The sequence below is a fragment of the Malaclemys terrapin genome, chromosome 3 (genome assembly GCF_027887155.1).
Source record: "Malaclemys terrapin pileata isolate rMalTer1 chromosome 3, rMalTer1.hap1, whole genome shotgun sequence".
NCBI classification, from domain to species: domain Eukaryota; kingdom Metazoa; phylum Chordata; order Testudines; family Emydidae; genus Malaclemys; species Malaclemys terrapin.
In genome coordinates this window covers 75,387,813-75,402,577 of record NC_071507.1, presented here as the reverse complement: position 1 = coordinate 75,402,577, position 14,765 = coordinate 75,387,813, and the positions used below count along the sequence as shown (strand labels likewise).

Sequence of the window (14,765 nt, the reverse complement as noted above, 5' to 3'; positions counted from 1 at the left end):
ACTTTGGTGTTTTGTTTTTCTACTGTTTTGCACATAATGTCCATTGATGATGGGAATTATATGTTCCAGGTGACAGTGCTGCAGAGATTAGGGTTGCTATACCCTCCTCCCATATTAGTTTTCTATCTAATAGCACCCCCTTAAAGTGATAAACATTGGAGGGAAGCCATTATACCCTCTGAAGCAAAATGTGTGCTGTTGTGGCTGAGCACACAGAGGAGAGAACAGGCAGATTCTTTAGTGTGGAAGCCTGTGGCATACTTCAGAATACAGTTAGATTTGTGTTCTAGAATGTAGTATTGAATTAATTTGTATTCTAGAATGTAGTATGTGTGTTAATCTTGTAGTTAATTATCAGACTTTATGGTCGACATTTTAGGCTTTCAAAATTTGAAGTACTTTGCAGAAATTAATATTCAGAAAAAAATAGCTGTTGGCATATGGGGAAGGAGGGGAGATAAATAGGCAATGGCTTCTTACTCATCCCTGTTAGAGATTTCTGAAAATTTGAAACTGTGGTTCACTATACTCAAAGATATAGATGACTGATTTTTTGCTTTTTCTTTCTACAGCTAGTTGATGTGGAAAAATGGGTATGTGCTTCTCTCGTTTATTTGCTTGATCAAAAATATTCCATGTTTGCCATTAATTCTAATCTGTCTGTTTTGGTATCCTGTATGTGTCATAACACTTGAACTTGCAAGGCTCAAAAGAGAGGCTGTTACATTACCAGGCAGGGTCTGGTGATTTCAGAATCATTTTTCCATCGAAAATCTCACACAGAAATGATTTTCATTATTATTTCTTTTGTAATTACTTCTTCTCTTGTAGTATTAAGCCCTAGAAAATTCTGACTATTGCCTTACAATTTTGAGCCTTGCTATCTAATGTTTTAACTCCATCCTGTAAAACCTCACTGTCTTTTCCAATGCACACATTGTAATTTTGCAATGCATGGCAATAAGATAATTGTTAATACTGATAAATGATAGGTGTCATTTTATGCAGCTCCAAATTCTCTGTGTGCTGAATATTTTAAAATGGTGAACAGCTGCTACAGAATATATAAATTTAAATGGTTTATAGATGTTTTGGAAGAAATCTCTCAGCACAAATGTCTTATTTTGTGTTCCAGACATCATTTCTTACTAAATGTAATGTATTGAACTATTTCAAGCCAGTCGGGTCAAACTATCAAAAAGTGGCCTTCAACACTAGTGTGTAATCCATGCTTACAAAGTGTGGTTCTCTGTCCCTTTTCCCCCCTCTAATGGCTGGACCACATATGAGCTTGAATCTGATAAAGCCTTTGAGCTATCAGACTTGGATCTTTTAGTTCAGGCAGCTGAAGGTCATGCTTTTGACCAGATGTCCTAGGTCCTATCCCTGCTGCTGATGCCCCAGCCAGGGCATTACAAGGGTCAGCCTGTATCAGGATTTGAAATGCAGGGCGGGGGTCTCTGTGCAAACATGTGATATAATTTCCGTGTAAAAAATCCATTTGCACAAATAGTTTTTTCCTGTGTAATTATCCTATGTAATTTCTATCATCTGCCCACCTAGGGGTGAAGGTGTTTATGCACATGCAAATGGAAAGAAGGTAGAGGCCCTTTTGAAAATTTGGCCCAGAAAGTCTAAAGGCCTTCATGATGCATCAGTCCTTAATTTTATCTGCAATAGTCTGGATCATCTGTGGCATCCTGTTTCTGTATGTAAGTGGGAACAATAGGAGTTCTATAGTGACACATCTTATTAAGGCTCCATTTATAGAGGATTAATACATATTTAATAGCTAGTTAATAAATACACCTCTACCCAGATATAACGCGACCCGATATAACACGAATTCGGATATAACGTGGTAAAGCAGTGCTCGGGGGTGTGTGGGAGGGGGAGAGGCGGCTGCGCACTCCGGCAGATCAAAGCAAGTTCGATATAATGCGGTTTCATCTATAACACAGTAAGATTTTTTGGCTCCCGAGGACAGTGTTATATCGGGGTAGAGGTGTATTAATTCAACAGTTATAGATTGTTACAGTCTAATTCTAAGTGTGTGCTTAATATAAGGCGTAGCAGAACAATTTTTATATCTGAGGATCTCAAATGCTTTATACAAGCATTAGTAAACTGTGTTGTTAGGGAATGGAGTGTATTTTAAACAGCAAGGGCCAAATGCTCCTCTCAGGTTATCCCATGTGACTCCATTGTTTTTATTGGCATTGCATCAGTGTAATTGAGAGGTAACTTGGGCCACGACTAAAGTCATGTTCTTATTAGTTGATTGGAATCTGTCCCTGTCAGGGTCGGATTAACACATAGAAAAACAAAAAAAAAATGTGGCTAAGACACATATTCGTGGGGGGAAGGGAGGGAGTGGCAACAAGCATCATACGCACTGTGACTGGGCTAGCTATGGTATGGATCTATTGGGACTGGCAGCTCATCCTGCTGCTGCTCAGGGTGTTTCTCACTGTGACGGATGGACAGCTGATCTCGTTGTTCTGCAATCCAGTGCACCAGGTCATAACACCACTCGCTCAGATTTGGCGTGGCTGCCCCTCCGGCGTGGTGAGCAGTGCCCTGAGCAGCAGCAGGATGAGAAGCTGGTTCCAGCAAATCTGCAGCCTGGCCATGGTGGGTGTACTTGCATGGCTGTTTGTGGTTAGCCATAAGAAAGCAGGACCCTAGAACTCAGTGACAGGTTAATCTGGCCCTGGTCCTTGTGCTTTACAAAGCACTTGAGATGTGAATTGGAAGCCCAATAATGCACATTCTGACACTGTTTACTGCTTAACTAAAATAATAACTTTGGTTTATTCTTGAAGATATTCATCCAATTATAAGAATAAGCCAGATATCCGAGCATTCTCTGTATTTCTGCTTTGGAGAAAAGTTTAGTTTAAGTTGCTAAGTCCTGTTTTTCATAACATCAGAAATATTGGGCTGGATCCTTATTATGCCAAGCATGTGTAGCTGGGGTGGGAAAGATGACTCGAAGCTACCTTATGTCTGCCAGGATACTGGGACTGAACTGACCCCTGGTGAAAGTTAGATTAGTCACAGTGCTTAACTCAGTATACCAATATCTTGACCATCTCTGCTATAGCCCAGTTCGGAATGCTTCCTGTCTGGAGGGTGTGGAGTAGGTGGTATAAAGCCAGCTGTGCTAGCTTTAAATCATTGTGAGATTCCTCTAGCTTTGGAAAATCCCCAACTTTAGGGTAGTTTTAAGTGGCCCTTGCACTGCTGGAGGTTGCTAAGAGGACTTAACCAAGGCTAGGCATCTGGCCTTTAGTATGTTTTTTTGTATATATTCTTTGGATTAGAGCTGGGTAAATAACAGATTTTTTTTTGTTTGGTTCCAAAAAATCAAAGGAAAACTTGTTTTCTCTATGGCCCCATGAGCATTGATTGTCATGCATAGTGGCAATTTCATAGTCTTTCATAATGACAATGAATAGTCCTGGGGCCAGAGTGAGAGAATTACTCTACAGTGTAGTGATTAGGGGAGTCACCTAGGATTTGGGAGACCCATGTTCAAATCTCTCCTCCACTGATCTGTTGATGCTATTCCACTTTGCAAGAAAACCAAGAGACCCATACTATAACCCAACAGTTTAGGGCACTCTCCTGCAATGTGGGTGACCCAAGTCCAAATCCCTTTTCCACATCAGGCAGAGGAGGGAATTGAACCTGGGTGAGTGCTCTAACCACTGGGGTAAAAATTGTAAGGGTATCAACTGCATCTGAGTCCCCAAAAATGTTTTGGAATTTAAACTATTTGTCCAATTCGTCAGTAGTTTTGACTAAACTGGAACTACAGTTTTTTTGGTGAATAAATTATTTGTCCAAAAAATTTCACCCAGCTCTACTTTGGATTAATTCAGTTAATATTAAAGGAACATAGCAACTTGAAAATCGCATGAGAAATGTGCAACTATTTGCTAGACAGTAGCAGAAAGCTGTTCAATATACTGAATACATGATCATTGAGGCTGGACCCCTTGCCTCATTCCATATATCCATTCACAGACTGTTTCACAGGAAATTGAAATTCCATTCAGCTTCCTTATGTATGAACAAATCATATAGAATGCAGAGAGATCATATACTTGTTGGAAAATTCCACTCATTTTATTTATGCAGGTGTGCATAGCTATGGGACACCAATAGATTGTTGTTGTAAAACATAAACCAGTGCACATGGGTGAATTTTATAAAACAATTTCTATTCTGCCAAATACGTATGATTTTATCGGATCACTGAAATCTGTAATCGAGAAACTGTGGGGCTGATCCAAAGCCCATGGAAGTCTTTCCATTGTCTTAAGTGGGCTTTGGATCAGAGAAAGGCTTTCTGTGGCCCTGATCAGAGAAATAGGAATATGCTTAAATGCTTTGCTGGATCAGGGTCTATGTATCTGCAAAATGTTATCTTTCCATTACCATCCTCTGAGGCACTAAGAGCATCTCATAAAAATTTCAGAAAGATTAATAATATAAAAGCCTCTTTTTTCCCATACTCCTTCATGTTTGAAAACAGTGCAACTATTTTTGGTGAAACTTTAAGGAAAAAGATAACTGAGAACAAGTATACCAAATTTCAACTGCAAAGATGCAAAGTTAAAAAGAGACTGGAAATGCCCTTTTCAGAATGGAAATGCTTGGACTATGTTAATATAGAGGTTGCTATGCATTCCACCAGTAATAATGCAAATGAAAATGCAAGCTATAAAAAAAAATTGAATGTATAAATCCAGGGAATAGAGAGTGTAAAAGGATTTTTTTTCATGATTTATCTTTCCTCTTAGAACATAAGAATGGTCATACTGGGTCAGACCAATGGTTCATCTAGCCCAGTATCCTGTCTTCCAACAGTGGCCAATGCCAGGTGCCCCAGAGGGAATGAACAGAACAGGGCAATTTCAAGTGATTCAGGCCCTGTCATCCAGTCCCAGCTTTTGGCAGTTGGAGGTGTAGGGACTCACAGACCATGGGGTGGTGTCCCTGACCATCTTGGCTAATAGCCATTGATGGATCTATCCTCCATGAACTATCTAATTTTTTTAACCCAGTTATACTTTTGGAGTTCACAAAAGACAAGCTTCTGTGTAATTTCGGACAGCAGGTCAAGTGATAGGGCCCCAAGATCTTGCCACCAATTCAAGACCGCACCACAGGGTCTGACTGCTTGAAAAATATCATCGCCATACTTGAATATATAGGAGCTTTATTTTCCTGGTATGTTTTCTTTAAGATGAAGGAAGTATAAATAGTGACAGAACAAGATGAAAGAAAAGAATATATTCTTCTTCAAGTGATGGTCCCTATTTGGATTCCAAAGGTGTGCCATGCGCCAGAGCCAGAACAATTTTGTAGTAGTGTCCATTGACCCACATTTGCGTCGTGTGTTGTCCGTGTGCTTGCATCCAAGGCTGTAAGAGGCCATGCGGGTCGACGCTGCTCCTGTCCCCTCTTGCTGCCGCATAGCCAGAGTCAGAACACTTGTTCCTCGGTGCTCTTAGCTTGCTAAAAGAGCTGAATGTCTGCTTCCCCCCCCCGCCTTGTATATAGGGTTTATAGTTGTATTAGTTCCATATAGTATCTGATCGACTCAGTTTGTTAGGCTTCCCCATTGGACTTCTTCCCCCATCAGGGAGCTCCCCCCGTTCCAGGGGTTATGACCTGGCAAGTCAGATTTAAAAACGGTACTTTGTGCCTGCATTCCTTCTCTGTGAATGACGAGCACCAATGGTGCCTTTACTGCCTCAGCAAAGCCCACGTCGCTTCCTGCTGCACCATCTGCCAATTGTTGCCGCCCAGGACATGAGAAGCTAGAGAACTTCACCTCCGCAAGTTTCTAATGGAGTAGACTTTGCACCCACATGTGCAGTTGGATCTGAGACTGGTGGGTCTGCCAGAATGGCATCCATCACTGCCGGTGAGGCCCCTCCATCTTCCTACCAGGCTCCAGAGATACTGCCATAGCCTGTGAAGACACACTGTGAGCATAAGAAGCAGAGACATAAGGGCAGCTCCCCCATGGAGACCACCCCACAGCACAGCGTTGCCTCCACAAGCTGAGCCAGGTTGGGTGAAAAGTCACGCACTGACCTGGCTGCTCTAACTCCCAAGAAGCCCTGGACCGAGCACAAGGCGAAGCAGCGATGTGATCCACTGGTGCCACAGCCAGCCTTGGTCACCAGTCTGGTACCGCTGGCACTGTCGATGATGCCAGGCCCTTCTAGACTGCTGCGTGCAGTTCCCCATCTGTCCGGCCACCTGGAACTGCTGATGCCTCCTGAGGAGCTTCTGCTCCCATAGCCAGGTTCCCCGCTGTTCTCCAATCCCCCAGGCACCTCAGTCCTGCCTTCTCCGGCGGATGAACCTCTCCTGCTCCTTGCTGACTGGTGCCCTTCTTCTGCCTGCTTTGCAACACCAGCACCATCAGCTCTACCCCTGCCGGGCCATCCTCCAAGTCAGAGTGCTTTTTAGAGTTGGATCCCTCCTTTCCGCCAGTGACATCTTACCGACCATCCCCTGCCCACACCACACCCTCCTCAGTTTATGACAACCCTAGGGAAGACATAGTGCAGCCAGTACCGTCGGTACTATTGGTCCCTACCAAAGCCTCTTTGTTGATGGACGAGGCACTGATTCCACCCTCCCTCTCTCCTCCTGATGACCAGGCAAAATACTACAACCTGCTTCAGCAAGTGGTTACGGCCATTGGCCTCATGGTATAATAGATCCAGGACCCACAAAACCAGCTCCTGGATATTCTGTAACTGCCGGGACCCTCCCAAATGGCCTTCTCTGTCCATGAGGCCATCCTGCAACTGGTACAGTCAGTCTGGCATACACCAGCCTCCTGTGGCCCTATTCTTAAGCATGCAGAAAGGTATTTCTTAGTTCCCTCTCAGGGCATGGACTTCCTTTTCCACCCACCCACGCATTCCCCCACACCCCAACTTGCTGATAGATCATCTGGTGACTGAATGCACTTGCCAACAACACCTCAGCTCCACTCCTCCAGACAGGGCGGCAAAAAAGCTGGACCTTTTGGGTAGGAAAATCTACTCTTCCATGGGACTCCAGTTCTGTATCACCAACTACCGAGTCCTGTTGGTGAAATACGATTTTATCACCTACTGCAAGCTTTCGGAGTTTCAGGCTCTTTTACCTCCAGACAAGCAGTGAGACTTCCAGATGCTGCTGGACAAAGGCAGACTGGTTGCCAAGGTGAGCCTCTCGGCAGTTGTGGCTGTCGCCAACACTGCATCATGCTCTTTGGTGACGGGCGTTGTATTAGGAGACACCTGGCTCCAATTGTCTGGGTTCTCTAAGGATGTCCAGACCAGTCATGAGCACCTCACCTTTGATGACCATAAACTTTTCAGTGACTAAACAGATGACTCCCTACACTCACTGAAGGATTCTTGTGCCACGCTGTGGTCGCTCGGCATTTACATCCCATTACACAGGCAGCAGAGGTCATCCTTTTGCCTATGCCCCCACGCTCCCTACCCGCCCTACTTTCAAAGACAGTAGGAGCCATCCCACCATCACCAGTGTGCTCAGCGGTCTTGCTACTCCACCACTACCACCTCGACTCCATCAACCCTCCTGCAACGTCAACCGAAGCAGCAGTTTTAACTCCTCCATCGAGAACCGTGAAACTGCTCCTATCCCTTCTGTGGGGCTCCAGGTCATCTTTGGGGGCCATCTTGTCCTCTTTGCCCACAATTGGAGCAAGATCACCATGGACCTCAGAGTGTTCCACATCATTCACTGGGGGTGCTCCATAGAATTCTTCTTTCCCCCCTCGCTGCCCTCTCCAGGGTGGCCATGGAAATTCCTCACATGAATTTCTCCTCCAAGAGGAAGCAGAGGTCCTTCTTGGGAAGGCTGCCGTAGAGCAAGTCCCCCTGTGTTACCAGGGCCGTGGCTTTTATTCTATCATATTTCCTTATTCTGAAAAAGGGAGGTGGCCGCTGCCTGATCCTGGACCTCTGGTTACTCAACAGGTTCATATGAAAATTCAAGTTCTGGATGGTCATGCTCCCCCTCATAATCCCCTTCCTCTCCCAGGGAGCCTAGTTTGTGGCTCTCAATATGAAAGATGCTTATTTCCACATCAACATTCACCCAGCTCACTGGAGATTTCTCTGTTTTACTGTTGGTGACTCCCACTATCGATTCCGTGTGCTCCCCTTTGGTATCACCACGACTCCCTGGGTAGTCACAAAAGTCTTCGCCATCATTGCAGTCCACATGTGGTGCCTTGGCCACTCCGTGTTTCCCTACCTGGATGACTGGCTTCTAATTGTGATGACATGCAACCAACTCCTCTCAGCTGTCCAGGCCCTTTGGAATCTTCTTGATGATCTGGGCATTTGTATCAACAAGGAAAAATCAGTCTTCATACCTACTCATTGGATCACCTTTATTGGGACGCAGCTGGACACTCTTGTGGCCAGGGCTTTCTCCCCGGTGGACCGATTTGCCGCTCTCACTCCTCTCATTATAGACTTACACTGCAGACCACACAACCTGTGTCCGTCAATGTCCTTCCCTCCTTGGCCACATGGTGGACTGCACCCCCATAATGCTCTATGCCTGCCTCCACATGCACTGTCTCCAACTATGGCTCAGGTTGATCTACAAACTGCAGACAGACCTCTTGGACAAACCCATCCTGCTCCCCCAGATCGTCCTGGCCTCCCTCAGGTGGTGTACCAACCCGTGCAAGGTCCTGGTCGGCACCCTGTTTACATCTCCCAGCCCCCGGGCTACTTTCACCACAGACTCCTGCCTTACTGGTTGGGGTGCCCACCTGGATGGTCATACCGCCCAAGGCCTCTGGCACCGAGAGAGGCCAGTATGCACATTAATGTCCTGGAATTGAGAACTGCCTGTCTTATCTGTCAGGCATTGTTTCTACTCGTGCTATCCAACAACGTGGTAGCAGTTGTCTATATCATCAAGCAAGGTGGCTCCAGGTCTTCCTCTCTATGTGCAGAAGCTGTCCAACTCTGGAACTGGTGCATTCAGCCACGTGGCACTCTGTCCACACCTTTACCACTCACTATGCTATTGCCCCAGCAGGAGCAGCGGATGCGGCAGTCAGCCACGCTGTCCTTCAGATTGTAACTTCTTGCAAGTCCTCGCACCCATCTCCACGCTGAGCTACTGCTTGCTAATCACCCACGTTTGGAATCCATATAAGGACCATCACTTGAAGAAGAGGAGGAAGTTACTTATCTGTAAATGGAGGTTCTTTGAGATATGTGGTCCCTTTTTGGATTCCAATACCTGCCCTTCATCCCCCCTGCTGCGGGCTACATTGCGTAGTGGTAAGAGGGATACCGGAGCAGTGTCAACCCACACAGTCTCTTATAGCCTTGGATGCAAGCACGCAGATGATGCATGTGAGTGTCAATGGACGCTACTACAAAACTATTCCAGCTCTGGCACATGGCGTGGATGCGCATCCATGTTTTGAATCCAAATAGGGACCACACATCCCGAAGGGCCTCCAGTTACAGGTAACCTCCTCTTATGGAAGACATTTCTCTCATTCTTTTTTCCTTTATTTCCTTTTTCCTTTTTAACATCCTTTAAAACAAGTGAAATAAAAATAAAGCTTATTCCTTGTTGCTTTGAAAGTGCTAAAAATTCCTGCATCTAGATCTGTCTGTAGCATCCCAGCAACTTGGTGTTGACTTATGTATTAGTGGCCACATTTTGAAAAGTGCACATCACTCAGAGTTAGCTCTAGATTTTCAAAAGCGCTTAGCTCCCATATAGACCGAAATATAGTGGTCAGATTTTTCAAAATTGCTCAGCACCCTACTGCTCCGGGTTGCTCATTGAAAGCAATGGTAACGTTTTAGCTCTTCAGAAAATTTGGCCCTCATATATCCAGCTGTGATTTTTTTAAATCCATGTGGCTAATTCTTATGAAAATGTTTCCTTTACATAACCTTCAGAAAGCAAGAAATATTTTTTTTTAAATGCTAAAATGCTGAAGAGTAGGTGGTTTATCCTGCACCCGGTGAAGTCAATGACAATATTCCCTTTGACTTCAGTGGTGTACACTTGTGCCCTAAATATTTAAGGCAAAATCAGATTGATTAACCTTTTCTGCTGAAATAAAATACTAGCCTTTTTCTCTTCCCTCAAATGAGTTCTGTTTGTTTCAGCCCAAATGTACATTGGTGATAAGACTATTCTTCATATCAGTATGCAAGTAAATCTTTTAGAGTGAGAGAGGGACACATTTTAGATATTTTGTAAAACACTTACTTTCAAATCCCACATGGAGCTTGGTTAGGTAACAGAGAATCTGGAGTGAGAGGAACAGGAAATGAGTTGAACAGAATGAAACAGAAGAGCTGGCCTCTAGGAAATACAGTTTGGCGATGAGTAGAAAAAAGAAACTAGGAGTGTCTCAGAGGTTAAAATGGCAGTGAGGAACTAAGCTTCAGCAAAGCATAGCAAAGGGTATAATACATCTGCAATATCATTTAAAAGTAATTAGTTGCATAGCTTAGGAGGGCTAATTACCACAGTTTCAAATGTTTTTAACGAGTCATCTGAGAATGTGAATGTTCTGTGAGAATTTTCTTGTGTGCACTGTATCACTAAGTACGTACATGTATAGAAATATAGATATTTTATGTCGTTATGGGCAGAAGCATGTTAGGAACATTCCCGAACAAATACAAAGACATGGCCCTTGCCTTGAAGAACTTACATTCTTATTTTGGACATCACCTGAAGTATAAGGATGACAAATGGAGGAAGAACAAGGGTCTCAGCCATGTCACCACATGATCAGCCAATTTAGGCATATACACATCTCCATGACTTAAGTGAAAACTGAGAGAAGGGTGGGAGAGAGAACCACATGAGGTTCAAATGAAGAATTATACTAAAAGTTGTCTTTAATATGGAATTATTGTTTTACATATCCATGCCTAAAGGCATAATTTAATCCAGGGCTGAAAGTCCTGCATAAAAATAATTATTTTAAATTAATCTAAGAGTATTATGGATTATGTGATTTGATGAAGCTCTTTACTTTTGGGATTGTATCTTAGTTCCATTTAAGGGAAATTAATGTGGTGGTTGCCTAAATGCACGTCTCTCTCCAAGGCTGAATTGATGAGGTCTGAATTTTTGTATGCAACAGTAGAAATATCTTTCTAATATTCTATTATGAATCCTTTCCCCTTTATCATTCAACATCATGCTGTAGAACTGTCATCCATGCATCACCAGTGGACTGCAGAAAACTGTTTCCATTGGACTGCCTATTTCTACTTATTCCCAGCAGCTAAACCACAATATAACCTAGCTAAAAATGCACCTAAGACATTCCTAATATTAGTTTTTCATGTAAGCATAACTATAGCTGTCACAGGCATGTCACGATAAAGAATAAAAGGGGTATTGTAAGGAAATACTCTCTGTACTAAAATGTGGTCTAAATTATGAAAATGGTAACTACTTCAGTAGATAATATCAAATAATGTTTTACATTATATCACCCCTTTCATCCATCAGGGGAACCCAGAGCACTTTGTAAACTACATAGACAGGAATCACTTCACCTAGCACCAAAAAATCAGGCACAATTGGGATAAAAATGCTCCAAACAGCTGTAAAGCTGTGTGTTTGCTTCACAGAGGGGCAGCAGAAGCAGAGGTGTCTGTACACTTCCTATAATCCCCAGAGAAAAACTTGCATTGCATTTCCCTTAAGCCAGTGATTCTCAAACTTTTGTACTGGTGACCCCTTTCACATAGCAAGCCTCTGAGTGTGACCCCCTTTATTAATTAAAAACACTTTTTAATATATTTAACACCATTATAAATGCTGGAGGCAAAGCAGGGTTTGGGGTGGAGGCTGACAGCTCGCGACCCCCCATGTAATAACGTTGTGACCCCCTGTGGGGTCCCGACCCCCAGTTGAGAACCCCTGCCTTAAGCTCTCTGTGGGAGGACTGTGTGGGAGTGCCAGTACTGTGTTAGGTCAGCGGCCAGTGGTTCAGTATGCTGCACCCATCTAGTGGGCCAAATCCATATTATAGGGAGAATAAGGACCAACTCTCTGTTTTGTGTTTTTTGTTGTTGTGGTCCAGCAGCACAGACAGCCTGGCTGCTTGAGGCTGAGGATTCTGTTCCCCAGAGCGAGATACTATTCATGTGGAACAAACCCCTTTACCTGGGCTTTGATTCTCTTCCCAGGATTTGACCCCAAGAGATTAAATACCATATGCAGTTGAATGTAGGGAATTTAGGCTGGGATATTGGGATTATCCAAACTGGAATCAGGTCAGGATACTTCATCTCTTTCAAGTGGTCAGGACCTTGGTATGATATTGCATCTGGAAAAACATTAAAACTTCAAGGCTTCTGTATACAGCTGTAATACCCTTCTACCAAGCAGCACATCTATGGAAATCCTTATGTGCAAATCTTCAGAGAAAAAACAAAATGTGTTAAATGTTCAAAATATTTTAATTTGTATTGAGAACTACAGTTCAATGCCACATGAATCAGTCTCAACGTAAAGATGAATAAAAAAAGAACTGTGAAGCATCATTGGATAGAGGGAGGCATTTTAAGAATGATCTGGTTTTTTTTACAGACCAATATATTTTATTATAAATTACAGTCACAACTATAGCAATCTTCTTAATAAACTGGTTACTAGATGAAATACCAGTTGAATGTGTTCTAAACTATAACACGTAGTGATGAACTCCAATGTGAATCTAGGGGGAGAAATACTGGCTTCATTGAAGTCAATGGTAAACTCCCATTGACTTCAGTGGGGCTGGGTTTTATCCTAAAGCAGGGGTCGGCAACCTTTCAGAAGTGGTGTGCCGAGTCTTCATGTAATTTGTTTCGTGTGCCAGTAATGCATTTTAACGTTTTTAGAAGGTCTCTTTCTATAAGTCTAGCATATATAACTAAACTATTGTTGTATGTAAAGTAAATAAGGTTTTTAAAATGTTTAAGAAGCTTCATTTAAAATTAAATTAAAATGCAGAGCCCCCCAGACCAGTGGCCAGGACCCAGGCAGTGTGAGTGCCACTGAAAATCAGCTTGTGTGCTGCCTTCGGCAAGCGTGCCATAGGTTGCCTACCCTTGTCCTAAACTGTCTTTAATTCTCATTGTGGAAATATCTCAGAACTCAAAGTATCATCAGAACTGAGTCTGTCTTCTGGTCCATGCCTCTAAATATTAGGAAAATCTACAATGGATCCTGAAATTTCAGAGTATAATAAAATATTATTTTGTGCCTTAATGGCTAAAATGAAAATCAATAACTCCTCAGATTTTTAATGCCTATAATATAGAGCTTGTCGTTGTGGCATCCTTAAAATGGATGTTGTATGTAAGGTTTGTTAATGTTAATGGACTTGGAAACATAGTCATTTTTCATAGGGGTATGTGACTAAACGTGTTTGGCCAAACTATGATCTCAATTACACTATCTCAACTTCACTGATAGGCCAATGGAGTTGCATGTAACTTATAACAAACTTTTCCATACTGTTAATTCTCTTCTTTCATTTTGCTTTTTAGTTATGGGTGATATTATTTTACTCATTGTTTTAATATCTATTCCCCTGTTAGACTTCATGCCTTTATAAATCTATATTATGTATTTTTTAAAACTTCAATATAATTCTGTCTCTAAGCAATATCTCTCAAGGTCAGTATTGAAGTCCTTGCTTAGGATGGCATTAAGATATCTCATAGTATAACTCTGTGTAGTTAATTTCCAAAAATAAATTCAGGATTATTTTTCCTAGCCTAGAGCCCTGTGTTTGCCTGCACTGTGAGGCATAGAGAGGAACAAATATAATGGAGCAGAAGGGTGTGCCCACTTCCAGCCTCCTGCATCTGAGCATCAGAATACATGGAGTAGTGCCTCCGATGTATGCCCCCCCCCCATTCCTGGGAGTCCACCAAAGCCATTTTCAGATATTTCAGTAGCGTGGGGGCTCTGTGTCTCAGTGTGGGGAGATGTTGCGATAGCTGTGGAACTGTTATACATGGCACGCTTCCCTTTCTGAATGGCAGATTTTTTTTCAGCCGTGTGTTAATGCTGTCAAAAGTCAGCATTCTCCTCTTGCAGTGAATGAGATACAGGAGATGCAGTTTGAAGACACTTTTTTTTTTTTAAGAACCTTTTCTCACCAGGGAGTGGCAGATGTATCTAGAATGCTCTAGTTCTGTTCAGTCAGCAGTAGGTAAATAGCTGAGGTGGTACCAATTTGTGTGGGATGTGTCCAGAGGTTCCCCCTAAGGCTTGCACTGTTCAGCTGTGCCCCTTACTAGCAGGCACTGTGTGCGGATAGGTGCTTGCCATTCAGAGTTGCCCCTCCATTACTACTGATTGGGGAAAGGTCTTGAGGGCTATCCTCCCTCTGGTTATTTCTGGTGCGTAGTAGTGTGTGGGGAAGTGATCCAGGGCTCCCTGTTTCTCTGACTGCTTCCAGCACCACTGGCCAGTGGGGCTGCCTTTAGAAAAGGCACAGAAGTGATCCTAGGAATTATAAACTAATGAACCTTACTTCAGTACCATGCAAACTGGCTGAAACAATAACTAGAGTTATATAATACCCAGACAAACATGATATGCTAGAGACAAAAGAGTACAGCTTCTATCAAGAAAAATTATCTCTCTAATTTACTAGAATTCCTTGATCATGTCAACAAAGGTGAACCAACTGGTAAACTTAA

General features: G+C 43.0%; 1 protein-coding gene across 1 annotated transcript in view; it reads left to right on the top strand.

The window, feature by feature from the left end:
* The window catches only part of RYR2 (ryanodine receptor 2), a 687,809-nt gene that overhangs the window by 239,055 nt on the left and 433,989 nt on the right, over positions 1-14,765 (top strand). Inside the window, exon 4 of the mRNA XM_054022704.1 lies at positions 573-593. Within this exon, the coding sequence (XP_053878679.1) occupies positions 573-593 (21 nt within the window). The remainder of the gene's footprint in view (positions 1-572; positions 594-14,765) is intronic.